This window comes from Anomalospiza imberbis, chromosome 22, assembly GCF_031753505.1.
Source record: "Anomalospiza imberbis isolate Cuckoo-Finch-1a 21T00152 chromosome 22, ASM3175350v1, whole genome shotgun sequence".
Taxonomy (NCBI): domain Eukaryota; kingdom Metazoa; phylum Chordata; class Aves; order Passeriformes; family Viduidae; genus Anomalospiza; species Anomalospiza imberbis.
The window spans coordinates 7,906,640-7,920,597 of record NC_089702.1 but is presented as its reverse complement, the minus strand read 5'-3'; the positions used below and the strand labels follow the sequence as shown (position 1 = coordinate 7,920,597).

Sequence of the window (13,958 nt, the reverse complement as noted above, 5' to 3'; positions counted from 1 at the left end):
CCTTCCACTGTCCCAAGTTGTCCCTGTTCAACCTGGCCTTGGGCACTGCCAGGGATGGAGCAGCCACAGCTGCTGTGGGCACCCTGTGCCAGGGCCTCCCCACCCTCACAGGGAGGAATTTGTTCCCATCTAAACCCAGAGTCACATCACCCCATGTGCTGTGGGACCTGTTCCTGAGCTGAAGTCAGGATGAGAAGCTGGTCATTGCAGTCAATCCCAGATTTTGGTTTCCCTGCTGGCACTCAGGGGTGCAGCTGTGCAGGGAGCACAGAATCCACGAGGGAGCAGGAGTGTTGGCACGTGCTCCAAAGAGTGACCTTTAGCTTTCCCCTCTGGGCCCAGGGTGACATTCCTGATCTCTGGCTCAGGCAGAGCTCAGGCAGGGTGGTTGTGCTTGGGAATGTCCAGGAATGAACATCCTGGCACCTCTGGGAGGTTCATCCCTGGAACTCAGGTGTCTCGAAGGTCGGTCCAGAGGCAGAGGCTGGATCAGTGCATCCAGACACCACATAATCCACATCCTACCCAAAATTCCCAGCAGCTGACTGCTCCCGCTGGCAACTGCTGACCCTGAGCTGTGTTTGTCCCTTCAGATCAGACTCCCCTTGCAGGATGGGAGAAGGAGCAAATCCATAGAAGAGCGAGAGGAGGAATACCAGCGGGTCAGGGAGCGGATATTTGCACGAGAGGTAAGTTTGGATCACTCACCTGCCAGGATCCTCCTGGAGCTTTGGGGCAGAAAGTGGCCTTGAATATGCCAAGAGGTCAGATCTTGTCATTGCCTTTTCTACCAATTTCCCAGAATTTTGGGGATGTGCCAGTGTATTCCAGCTGCCAACAAAGATGCCTGAGATACTGGGGTGGAGGAGTCCCACCTGCACCCTCCAATCTGTTCCTTCCCTAAAATTTCAGGGAGGAATGAATGCAGTCCTGTTCCTTGCTGCCCAAAAGATGATAAATTTATGCAGTGGCATTTTGGGGGTGATCATCAGAAAACCATTCCCTGCCCCAAAGGAAGCAGCAGCTGCATCTTCCAGTTTCTTCCCAGTGCTGCAGCTTCACCTCCTGACCCAGCAGTGCAGGGCTCAGCCTTCTTAGGAGGAATTTGGGCATTCCCAGGAGGAATTTGGGCATTCCCAGGAGAATTTGGGCATTCCCATGGGGAATTTGGGCATTCCCAGGAAGAATTTGGACATTCCCTAGAGGAATTTGGGCCTTCCCAGGAAGAATTTGGGCCTTCCCAGGAAGAATTTGGGCATTCCTAGGAGGAATTTGGGCATTCCCAGAGGGAATTTGGGCCTTCCCAGGAGGAATTTGGGCCTTCCCAAGAGGAATTTAGGCATTCCCAGGAGGAGTTTGGGCATTCCCAGGAGGAGTTTGGGCATTCCCAGGAAGAATTTGGGCATTCCCAGGAAGAATTTGGGCATTCCTAGGAGGAATTTGGGCATTCCCAGAGGGAATTTGGGCCTTCCCAGGAGGAATTTGGGCCTTCCCAGGAGGAATTTAGGCATTCCCAGGAGGAATTTGGGCAGGGTGTTTATTGTCTGTCTCATGAGGTGTCCAGCTTGGTTATTGCTTCCTGAAATCCCTGCTCTGTTCTTGGAGCAGTGTCCCACACTCACATCTGGCTCAGAGGCTGCTCCAGGGCATTCCCAGCTGGAGTCAGCTCCAAATGCTGCATTTAGAGCATAAAACCTCTTTGTATGCCTGGCCTTGGTTGTCACATGGACAAAGGTACCATCAAAGCTGCCTCAGTGGAGGAGGGAGCTGAGGACTCAGATTTGAGAGGTCGCAGGGATCAGGAAAGAGCCTGGATGGAGATCCACGGGGAGCTGGTGTGCAGAAGGCTCAACACCACACCTCAGCACACTCTGTGCCCCAGCCCCAGCCTTTGGAATCACCTGGGTTTGTTCTTTCAGAGTTACTAAGTCTCTCTTTTCTTTCCTCCCCATCTCCATGTTCCTGCTCTCAGTCTGGCCAGAACGGATACCTCACAGACAGCAGGTGAGTGCTGCCCTGCAGCCCCTGGGAGTGTCTCCAAAGCCCTGCATGACTCTAAAATGCTGCTTTTCCCTCAAGTCAGGCTCTCCACAGAATGCTTTGCTTGTAGCTCTCGCAGGCACAGGCAGATTTGTAGGGATTTCTGTGTGATTTATTTTGTGCCATGTCATGCTGAATCCCCCTGTTCACAGCTGCTCGTGGAGTTACTGAAGGTGTTTTCTTTGCAGCATCAGTTTCGAGTCCTTTTTTTTTTGGCTGATTCATCAATTAAAAAAGGAGGGTGGGAATGGCAGGGAGGAATTCCAGCAGTTTTCAAACCATTCCACCTGTTATTCCTCAAAAAGATAGGAAATCCAGTGCCAGGATAGCATTAGGATCAGGCAGGGTTGTCCCTAATCCCTGATTATCAAGGCTGAGTGACTTAATGATGACAGTGAAGTGTCTCAGGCTCCATCTGAGCCACAGGAGCTGCTGAGGGCACTGGGAATGTGTTTGAGCAGCATTTTCTTGTTAAGCAGTTTTCCCATGGATGAAAGGGCTGGAGTGAGGCTGAGGAATCGCCCAGCACGGCCCCGCTGCCGAGGTGTGGGGACAAAGAACGGGAGGAAAAGGGACACAGCCTCATCCCTGCTGTGCTCTGCTCTCCCAGCCAAAGCTCTGGAGAAGGGGCAGCTCTGTGTGGGACAGGACAGGAGGATCTGAGCCAGGCAGGAGCAGCTTTGTCCCTCTCCTGCTGTTCTGGAAAATGTGGTGTCCTCAGCACAGTCACAGGGGCTGTGTCCTGGGGTCTGCCTGCATCAGGGCTGCTCAGGACAGCAAGGACAGTTCTCAGATCTGTGGGGCTGGAGTAAAACTCCCCCAGAATGGAGCAAAAACCTCACTGCTGATGCAGCTGCAGCTTTGGGAGCTGCTCTGGCCCTGAGGAGCTCAGCTAATCTGCTTTGGGGTTCCCCTGGATGAGAGAGGGGAGAGGCCTCAGGACCATTTAGAGCTCTCTGGAGACAACCATTGTTCTGCTTTCCAAGAGATGCATTTTTGGCTCTCACATGCTCCCAGCATCCCAGGACATCACCTCAGGAGCTCCTTCCAAGCCTCTCTTTGTGAGGCAGGCTCAGCAGCTCTTCCCCAGGGAAAGCCTGGGTACCCATTCCCAGCTGGGCTGGTGGACCAGGCTCACTGCTGGTCCCATCAAGTCCTGCTGTGGCCAGAGCTGGCTGGGCTATGGAAGGATGGTCAGTGAGGGCAGAGCTCTGGGAGTAGCAACATCCCAAAATCCTGGAATGGTGTGGGTTGCACAGGACTTTAAAACTCATCCCTTTCCACCTCCCTGCCTCGGGCAGAGACACCTTCCACTAGCCCAGATTGCTCCAAGCCCCTTCCAGCCTGGCCTTGGACACTTCCAGGGATGGGGCAGCCACAACCTCAGGTGAGCAGGCCCAGCTGGGCAGAAATCCTCAGCAGGGCTGGAGTGGGAAGTGATCTCCAAGATCTCCATCAGCCTTGTCTCCAGGCTTTTAAAAGCTCCCTGTTCTGAGATGAGAAGGTCTTCAGCACAGGATCTTTTTGTGACCCTGCTGGGGTCTCTTCCAGGCTGGGGAAGGGGCCAGGACCTGCCTGTCACCACAGTGGCTGGGTCAGCACAAAAAGCTGTGCCTCAGGGAGGTTTTTGCTGTCAGACTCCCCCTGCACCCCCCAAAAGGGTCCCAAACCCAGCTGCTGACTGTCCCCAGCACCCCACACTGGGTGCACTGGTGCAGCACCAGCAGCTCTGCTGCTGTCCCTTCACTGGAGCCCAGTTTGACTCCTCTGGTCTCTGCAGGGGCACCCGGGACGGGCTGAGCCGGGCCTCGGGCAGCCGCCAGAGCAGCACCGAGAGCGAGATCAAATCCCTGGAGCCACGGCCCTGGAGCAGCACGGACTCGGACGGCTCCATCCGCAGCCTGAGGCCACCTGTCACCAAAGCCAGCAGCTTCAGTGGCATCTCCATCCTGACCCGGGGGGACAGCATCGGGAGCAGCAAGGGCAGCACTGCCAGCAGGACCTCACGGGCAGGTACGGCGCTGCTGCTGCCAGGCAGGTGCCAAAGGGCACCTGGCAGGCAGATTTAGGGTTGGGGAACTGGAGCCTTTTCCCTGCCAAAGGGCACCTGGCAGAAAAGTTTAGGGATGGGGAACTGGAGCCTTTTCCCCACCAAAGGGCACCTGGCAGAAAGGTTTAGGGATGGGGAACTGGAGCCTTTTCCCTGCCAAAGGACACCTGGCAGGCAGGTTTAGGGATGGGGAACTGGAGCCCTTTCTCTGCCAAAGGACACCTGGCAGCCAGGTTTAGGGATGGGGAACTGGAGCCCTTTCTCTGCCAAAGGGCACCTGGCAGCCAGGTTTAGGGTTGGGGAACTGGAGCCCTTTCCCTGCCAAAGGGCTCCTGGCAGGCAGATTTAGGGATGGGGAACTGGAGCCCTTTCCCTGCCAAAGGGCACCTGGCAGGCAGGTTTAGGGTTGGGGAACTGGAGCCCTTTTTCTGACAAAGGACACCTGACAGATTTTGGGCTGGAGCCCTTTCCCTACCGAAGGACACCTGGTTGTCTCAAGTCTGTCACTAAGACTGACAGATTTTGGGCTGAGGACCTGTAGCTCTTTCACTGCCAAAGGACACCTGACTGTCTCACGTATGTCACCAAGACAGATTTTAGGGCTGAGGAACTGGAGCCCTTTCTCTGACAAAGGATACCTGGCAGACAGGTTTAGGGTTGGGGAACTGGAGCTCTTTCTCTACCAAAGGGCACCTGATTGTTTCAAGTCTGTCACCAGGACTGACAGATTTTGGGTTGAGGAACTGGAACTCTTTCTCTGCCAAAGGGCACCTGGCAGACAGATTTTGGGTTGGGGAACTGGAACTCTTCCCCTACCAAGGGGCCCCTGACTGTCTCCATCATCTCCAGTCTGTCACCATGACTGACAGATTTTGGGTTGGAGAACTGGAGCCCTTTCCCTACCAAAGGACACCTGGCAGACAGATTTTGGGTTGAGGGGCTGGAGCTCTTTCCTACCAAAGGACACCTGGCAGATTTAGGGTTGGGGAACTGGAGTCCTTTCCCTACCAAAGGACACCTGGTAGACAGATTTTGGGTGAGGGGCTGGAGCTCTTTCCCTACCAAAGGACACCTGGCAGACAGATTTAGGGTTGGGGAACTGGAGCCCTTTCTCTGCCAAAGGACACCTGGCAGAAAGGTTTAGGGTTGGGGAACTGGGATTTGTGATGCTCTGGTTAAAACAGGACGTGGGTGGCACCAGGATCTCAGTACCCTGGCGTGGATGTGCCATCTGGGTGTGCCACCTGGTTCATCACCCACTTCTTCAGAACTCACCATCACCTTCCCAGCCCTTCAGCAGAGTTACCTGGGGCAAAGGACAGAGCTGCCCCTGCAGCTCAAACTCCCAGGTTGTGTTTTCTCTCCTCTGCTGTGCCCCAAGTTGTGTTGCTGTTCCCTTCTGCTCCCAGAATCTCTCCCAGCCCTGAGGATCCTCAGGATGAACCTCCTGGCACTGTGTCTTTCTTTCCAAGGACGAGGGCCAGGAAAAGTGTCTCTCATTAGTCTCATCAGACATGCAGTCACCTTGTCAAAGACTCTGTAATTGGGATCTGCCCACGATGTTCTCTCAGTGATTCACTGAACTCCTGGGAGCAAACAGCAGCTTGAGCTCCAGAGCTGCTGGGAGCCATGGGGAATTTGGCTGAAGCCAAAGGGAATTAGGATCCCAGGTGTCTCTGCTGCTTCAGCTCAGTCCTTCCTTGTCCATCCAGGTACCACAGAGCACGGCCCATGCACACCCTGGGGTGTCACAGGTGGCCTGCTCTGGCAGCAGCTTCCCAAGGGATGTGTGTGCAGGGTGGGCACATCCAGGACACCTCCTCTCTGTCAGGGAGGAGCAGAATCCTTTCTTTTCAGCCAGCTGCTTGGTTGAAACACCTGAGAGGTGTTTGTGGAGGAGGCAGCCCAGGTTTTGCTCCTTTTTAATTTAATCCCAGGGCAGCTGAGGAGCCGTGGGGTAGCTGTGTGGTGTCAGTGAGCAGAACCTGCTGTTACCCCACTGTCCTCTGTTCCCACTGGTCAGCAGCAGGTCCCAAGCCCTTGGGAACCATCATTTTTATGGGCAGGAGAGGCAGATTGGTGCTTGTAGGCAATAACAAGAATCCTTTCAGGGCTGGATCCAGTGCCAGCCTGGCTTTGAAACCACACCTTCATCTCCCAGTTCAGAGGTGCCCACGGTGCCTCCTGGGATCCTCTTCCCATCCCCAGCCCTGTGCTCACTCTGGGAGTTGCAGCACCTCCAGGACTGATTCATGGAGTGCTGGGAGCACTTGGAGATGTGTCCCAGGGTGTGCTGGGCAGAGTGAGAGAGAAGCTGCTTTTTGGCTCTTCCTGTAATGTTCCCTCCGGGTCCCCCCTGGGATCAGAACAGTTTCTTCCAGGCTTTATGTAATGGCAAGTGATTAGAAAGATCTTAGGAGAAAGGGGGAAAAAATGCAAATGAATTGTCACTTGAGGGAAAAAACCACCAAGCCCACCTTCTTCCACATCCTCATGTTTATTCCATGGGGGTGGAAGTGCTTGGGACTCGGGGCTCTTTGCTCATCCAGTCCCTGAGCAGCTGGCAGTGGCATAGTCCCTCCTTTGCAGCGTGTGGCTGCTGCCAGAGCTCCTCAGCAGAATCCCTGGAGATCAGCTGTGGAAATGTGGGAGATCAGAGGCAGAGTTGGTTAAACAGCAGCTACTGGGCATTGAGCAATAGTTGCACAGCCCTTTTCTGCAAGTAAGACCAGAATACTGAGGAGACACTTCCCAGCTGGGTGCCAGCAGTGTGGATTGTGCTCCTTCCCAGCTTTTCCTGCCTTGGGGAGGAATTGCTTTCAGCCTGCCACCTCTCAGCCTTTTCCTGGGAGCAAAGGGGCTCTGTGAGGCTCTGGAATGGGATCTCCCCACTCCCCTCTGCTCAGGCAGGTCATGACAGTGTTGGTGCCCAGAGCTGAGCTGGGACTGGAGCAGCTCTCCAGCTCCTTCCCACAGACTCATGGTCCTGGCAGCTCCTGGTTTTGGGATCCCTGGTGAAGAGCCTCCACCAGGCAGGTGCTGCTGTTGGCAGCCAGATTCCTCTCCCCTGCATGTGGGGCAGAGGAGGAGATCCCAGGGATCTTTGGAGGGTCAGTGTGTGCACCTGGCCCTGGAGAGGAGGGAGGTACAACCCACTGGAGTGTCATCACCTTGCTTTGCTGTGAGCAGAGCCAAACTCTGCCTGTTTGTCCCCGTGGAAGCTCCAGGAGTGACAGGATCTCCCCTTTTCTCCTGGATCCCAGCCCTCCATGCCTCTCTCTGTTCCAGGTTTGGTGCTAGGTGCCCCTGAGGCCTGCAGCCAGTCCCCATCCTCGCAGCCCAGCCGTGGCCTCCTGCCCTGCTCGCCCCGCAGCCGCCCCCGCAGGCCCCCGGCCTCCCCCCAGCCCAGCAGCAGCCGGCCATGAGCAGCCCCATGATGTCCCAGGTGAGTCCCACAGGGCACACGTGGCGGGGGAGGCAGGGCAGAGGAATCCCTTGCGTTTCACAGCTGTACTAGAATATATCTGTTATTAATATTATCTAATATTACTTGCTTAAAGCTTCTTTTTTGCCCACGTTAAGCATTGCTGCGTTACAGCACAGCAATTTTAATGCTGTGAAAGTCCAGTCTGTTCAAAGGGCAGAAGTTGTATCTGATAGCAATTATGATTCATTGTTCAAAAAAAGTCTCAGCTGTTCCAAGGTCTTAATTCAAAACCTTCCTCCATGTCTATACCTTCATCCACTATCTCTGTGAGATTTCGAGAACTCTCTGTGAATTCATTTCCTGCCTCTCTCTCTCGTATGATAAAAACTTCTTTGATGCTCTGGTGCTCTGGCACCAGCTCTGGGTGCTCTGGGCTCACACCTGGGGTTTGGGGGTGCCCACACTCTGTCCCGCTGTGGCAGAGCAGGAGAAGGTTTGGCTTTGCTGTGCCTGAGGGATTCTGTGGGATGTCCCACATTCCCAGCTCTGCTGAGCCAGCAGCATCCCTGGAAAAGGATCTGTAGCCCTCAGATGAGTGGCAAACTGGAACCAGTTCCCCTCAGAACCAGCCTGAATGGGGTTGGAGTTGAGCTCCCCAGGACTGGTGTTCTGAAGTCCTGGGGGAGGCAGACCTGGAGCAACGCCGGCTGTGCTCTCCACACCATCCCTCCCTGAGTTAAAGCCAAGGGATGCTCCATGTCCCACAGCCTGCTGGGCTCTTTCCAGGGCTGGAACCCTCCAGGAAGCCCCCGTGGGTGACATTCCTGTGCACTTGTTGTGCTCCTGAGGCTGTGCCCACCCACAGCCCAGCCCTGTCCTGCTGCAGGAGTGGGAACCATCCCAGTGCAGGATTTGGGGAGCAAATTCGTGTGGTGTGGGGGTATCCCTGGCACCTTCCTGTGCCTTGTTGGTGCTGGATCTCAGCCTGCTCAGGGGCTCCATAGGGATCCTCTGGCATCACCTTGGACTCACTCTACAGCAAAGAGCTGCTGGAGTTACACTGGAGGGGTTCAAGGTGGAGCAGAGCAGGGAGGTTGCTGGATAATCATACCAAGGCTTCCTTCCCCATGAAAAGTTGGACCAGGTGTTTTTCTGAGGTCCCTTCCAACCTGGGCAGTTCCATGGTTCTCAGTGTTTTCACTAGACTGGACTGAGAGGAGGGAAGAACCTCCTGGAAAAGCTTTTACTGCAGGTAACAGGAGCAGCTCCTTGGTGGCTGTTCCCAGCTTTAGGAGAAGGGGGAGCTGGTGGTTCTTGGGCCCTGGAGTGGCTCCAGGGTTGTGGATCTGTTTGTGGAGGATTCTGGGCCTCAAGGAATGAGCTGGGGTGTCTGTCTGGAGCTGGAATAGCAGAGTCCCTGGGTGGGATCTCAGGCAGGATCACTGGGTTGTGCTGGGGTTTCAGTTTGTATCTTCTACTGTCTCATCCAAGGGTTTAGGCCTGGAAAAACTGATTTCAGGTTGTTTGACTGTTGGTGAAGGGTCTGGAAAGGCACCATCCCCATGTCCACGTCCCTTCTGTGTCACCAAAGGTCAAATCAAAGGATCAAACCCCTCAGCCAGTGCTGACCATTGGTGCCCAAAGCACAGTGTGTGGGTTTTAGTGAGGGGCTGTCATAAAGTGCTCCAGGTGACAAAGTAGGGGTCCCTGTGGAAGGTGAGTGTACAGGAATGGCCGAGGAGCACTGTAGGGAATGCTGGAAACAGGAGAGACACGAGGGCAGTGCTGGGAGATGTGGCTCTCGTGCTGCTGCTGGCCCTGCTGAACTCGTGTCACTCTTCCTGCCAGGCAAGCCCCAAAGCAACTCACCCTCCCCAGCTCCTCAGAGCCTCCAGCTGGGCTGTGCCTGATGGGATGGATGCTGCCCTGGAATGGTTTCTGTGCTTCCCAGCTCCCTGCAACACCCCTCTGTGTTTGCAGTTGGCTCACTTGACTAACCTTGTTGTTCCTTCTTTCTCTCCTTCCTTCCTTTCCTTCCTTTCCTTCCTTTCCTTCCTTCTTCCTTCCTTCCTTTCCTTCCTTTCCTTCCTTTCCTTCCTTTCCTTCCTTTCCTTCCTTTCCTTCCTTTCCTTCCTTCCTTTCCTTCCTTTCTTCCTTTCCTTCCTTTCCTTCCTTTCCTTCCTTTCCTTCCTTTCCTTCCTTTCCTTCCTTTCCTTCCTTTCCTTCCTTTCCTTCCTTTCCTTCCTTTCCTTCCTTCCTTTCGCCCCCTTTCCTCTCTTCTTCTCCTTCCTCCCTTCCTTTCCTTCTCCTTTTCCTCCTCCTTCCCCCCAATCTCTCCCTTTCCTTCTCCTTTTCCTCCCTCCTTCCCCCCAATCTCTCCCTTTCCTTCTCCTTTTCCTCCCTCCTTCCCCCAATCTCTCCCTTTCCTTCTCCTTTTCCTCCCTCCTTCCCCCCAATCTCTCCCTTCCCTTCTCCTTTCCTCCTCCTTCCCCCCAATCTCTCCCTTCCCTTCTCCTTTTCCTCCCTCCTTCCCCCCAATCTCTCCCTTTCCTCTCCTTTTCCTCCCTCCTTTCCCCCGATCTCTCTCCATTCCCTTCTCTGCTGGTCGTAGCCGGTCCCGGCGCTGCAGCCTGTTCCGTACTCTCCAAGCTCCTGCCCCCAAGTCCTCTTGCCAGTCTCTCCACCCCAGCAGTACAACCTGGTATAAACCCAGTTCCTCTTCTGCACTGTCTGTTGTGCTCTGTGCTGTGTTTGTGTTGTGTGAGCTTGTGCTGATCAGGTATGTCTCGAACGCCGACCCCCTGGGGTTGGGATTCACGAGCCCTGCGATGCCTGAGGCCACGGGACCCGCCACTGCTGGAGTGGTGGCCTTGGAAAGAGCCCGGGAAGAGCAAATTCCAAGCCCAGAGCTCCCCAGCAATGCTTGTGCTCAGTGCTGGGGTCTGGGGGCCGTGGCTGCCCTGTGGGCTCAGCCAAGCCCCTGTGTTGTCTCCACGGGGATCTTTTGGGAGTGGTGTCCCCCATGGATGTGGCCGCTGGGCTGGAGTCACCTCTGCCTGCGTGGGACCCCACGTGAACCCAACGTCTGCTGAGCGTTTGGCCCCCTCAGCTCGCATGTCCCCCCTGTCCTGCTCTGGGTCTGTGGCTCATGTGTGGGGGCTTCTCCCAGAGCAGGAGAAGGGGTCTGCATTTACCAGCAGAGCTGTGTCCTACTGCTCTTGTCCCACGTGCCATCCTCCTCCATCCTCCCCCTTATCCCACTCCAGGCCGACGAGCTCAGCAGCCCCTTCGGGCAGATCAGCCTCAGCCGACAGGGCTCGACGGAAGCCCCGGATCCTTCCTCGGCGATGTTCCAGTCATCCCTCATCTCCCAGCACCCTCAGCAGACAGGATTCATCATGGCAACCCCTGGGCAGCCCATTCCCACCTCCAGCTACTCTGCCTCGGGGCACACGGCCCCCACTCAGCAGGTGCTGCAGCCCCAGGGCTACATTCAGCCTCCCCAGCAAGTAAGGACACGAGGGGACATCCCCAGAGCTGGCAGGCCGGGGGCTGCTGGGGAGTGGGTCCCTCTTTTTCTGCTGCTAGTTGGTGATGGATCCATCCAGGGGGTCCAGGCTCTGGGTCTCACGCTCCCCTGTTAGGCACAGGATGATCCCCGTGTCCCGCTGAGCCCACGAGGCTCCTTTCTGCGACACCCCGGGCCACTCCTGGCTCCCAGCGGTGGGGAGGGACAGTGGCCGGACTCAGGGCTGCCACCTCTAAGCTCTCTTTGGGGTCCTGCAGGGCTTTATGACCTCTAGGATTGTCCCCTGAGCTGTGAGGAGAGTTGTGCCTACTTTGCTCTTGCACTACTGTGCTGGGACAGGCTTGGATGAGGAGGCTGGGAGGCGCGGGAAGGGTTCCCCGAGGAGCCATCAGCTGGCCAGAGCCAAAGCCCTGGGTGGTTCCCTTCGGCAGAAGCCAGGCCAGGTGAGAGAGAAAACTGGTCCTGGGGGACCAGCTTTCTTGGTCCTGCTCCCTCCTGTGTTCTCACCTCTGGGTTTTCTTGCCCCTGATAGATTCAGGTTTCTTACTACCCCCCCGGGCAGTACCCGAACTCCAGCCAGCAATACCGACCCCTCAGTCACCCAGTGGCCTACAGCTCCCAGCGCCCGCAGCAGCTCCCCCAGCAGTCCCAGCAGCCAGGTAAGGGGGTGCAAAGGGGGGAAGGGGGCAGCTTTCCCTTTCCTGCTGCTTTTGTTGGCTCCAGAGATCTCCCGTGCTCTGCCTGGGGCCAGGTCGCTCTTGCCTGTCTCCCACTCTTTGCTGGAGCTGCCTCTTGGCTGGGAAGTTGGGATGCCTCTGTCTGCAGAGGTGTTGTGTCCTTCCCCTCCCTCTCCTCTGAGCTTGCTGTGGGAGGGGATGAGATGGATTTAAGCCCCAGTGAGGGGCCGCCAGGAGAATTTAAAGCCGGGAGCTTCCCTTGGGTGTGTTTACATCTGCTCCAAGGGAAGCCCTTTCCCCACTATTTAGCAGGAGGTGGGGACAGAGGCAAGATTTGATTCCCTAAATCTTAAATCTGGGGCTGTTTCCTGTGTCCACCTGGGAAGCTACTCCATTAAAACCCTGTTCTGGCAGGTTTACAGCCAATGATGTCCAACCAGCAGCAAACATACCAAGGTGTGGTGGGGGTGCAGCAGGCGCAGCCCCCCGGGCTCCTCAATAGCCAGAGGAACAACATGGGGGGCCAGATGCAGAGCGTGATGGGGGTGCAGCAGGCACAGCCCCCCGGGCTCCTCAGCAGCCAGAGGAGTGGGATGGGGAGCCAGATGCAAGGTCTGATGGTCCAGTACACGCCGCTGCCTTCGTACCAGGTGGGCATCTGCTGCTCCCCACTGTGGGGTGCTGGGAGGGGGCCCTGGCTGGGCAGGATGTGCCCGAGGGATGGAGCCAGAGGTGGGGATTTGCTCACAGGGCATGCCTGCCAGCCTGGGGAGGGCACACCCATGTGGGGATCTGTGGGACACATCTGGAGCAGGACTGGGAGAATCTCTGGGAGGGGCTGTGCCTGGGTGAGGTTGCTCTGGGCTGTAAGGAAAAAAACACCTGGAATCTCTTCACCCTGCTGGTGTCTCCTGGGGCCAGATTCCCCTGCTTTGTTACCTGTTACCTGCTGCTTTCCTCCCTGCCCAGGTTCCCATGGCCAGTGAGTCCCAGAACGTGGTCCAGCAGCCCTTCCAGCAGCCAGTGCTTGTGCCAGCCAGCCAGTCTGTGCAGGGGGGACTCCAGGCTGGAGGGGTCCCCATCTACTACAGTGTCATCCCCACTGCCCAGCAGAATGGCACCAGGTAAAGCTCCAGCAGCTCTGGCCTGCCTGGGGGAGAAAGGGGTGCTGTGCCCACAGTGTGGGTTTTGGGGGTGTCCTGTCAAGGCCAGGAGTCAGCCTTGATGATCCTTGTGGGTCCCTTCCAACTCGGGAGGTTCTGTGATTCTGTTTGGTGGCTCCATGATGATCCTGTTGTGAGCATGGAGCACTCTGCTCCTGTGGTTGGAGGTGGGTGGGTACCACAAGTGCTGCTCCTCCCTGAGCTTATCCATCCCTGGCTCCCTTGGTCAGGGCTTCCTGACCCACAAGTGTGTCAAGCTCCTGTGTGCCCAGCCCTCTCCAGAGGCTCCTGTGTGTTCAGCCATCCCAGAAAAGAGGGAGCTGGGTGTGGGAATCAAAAATAGAAACTTCCACAGTCACAGAAGGGTTTGATTTGCAGCCTTAGATTTATATAAAAATACAATACACAGACATTAAGCAGAAAAATCATAAACTTATGTTTCTATAGTTGTAAGTAAGAATATGCCTTAAGTAAGTGAGGAACTGCATTGATAAGATGGTGAAGGGTTTATAGTGTAGGGGTGTGGTTGTGTAGAATAAACCAAAAGTTTAGAAGTTATAACAGAAGCAGGTGTGTGTGTGTGAGTTAAAAGCCCATTAGACAAAAGTATCCACAATGCAGCAGAAGTAAACAAAGGTGATAGGTTAGAAAAACAAAATAAATCCTGTAACAACTGTCTATTAGTTTAGAAAGTTCTGTATTACTTTGTAACAAAGAAACTTGTGACTACTCTTGAGCTATGGCTGGCTGCTTGCTCCTTTAAAATCTCACAGCCCCTGAGACTGATGTTTATATGAGCAATAAATCGTTCTTAGCCCAAAACCAGCCCCATCCTTTCATTAAAAGCAGTGACAGTAATAGCTGGGAATAACCTGTGCAGATGCCCTGGCTCTTCGTCCCCATCCCCATCCTCACCTGAGCCCTCTCTGCTCCACAGCCCATCCGTGGGGTTCCTGCAGCCTCCTGGCTCCGAGCAGTACCAGATGCCGCAGTCCCCGGCGCCCTGCAGCCCCCCCCAGATGCAGCAGCAGTATTCAGGTACCAGGGGCCACGGGCAGGGCTGGCATCCACT

General features: G+C 55.6%; 1 protein-coding gene across 1 annotated transcript in view; it reads left to right on the top strand.

The window, feature by feature from the left end:
* R3HDM2 (R3H domain containing 2) overlaps positions 1-13,958 on the top strand; it is a 46,809-nt gene that overhangs the window by 27,955 nt on the left and 4,896 nt on the right. The window contains 11 exon segments of the mRNA XM_068212567.1: positions 594-689; positions 1,973-2,004; positions 3,821-4,053; positions 7,379-7,453; positions 7,456-7,535; positions 10,129-10,218; positions 10,784-11,026; positions 11,579-11,705; positions 12,138-12,373; positions 12,693-12,847; positions 13,824-13,924. Of these exon segments, the coding sequence (XP_068068668.1) occupies positions 594-689; positions 1,973-2,004; positions 3,821-4,053; positions 7,379-7,453; positions 7,456-7,535; positions 10,129-10,218; positions 10,784-11,026; positions 11,579-11,705; positions 12,138-12,373; positions 12,693-12,847; positions 13,824-13,924 (1,468 nt within the window).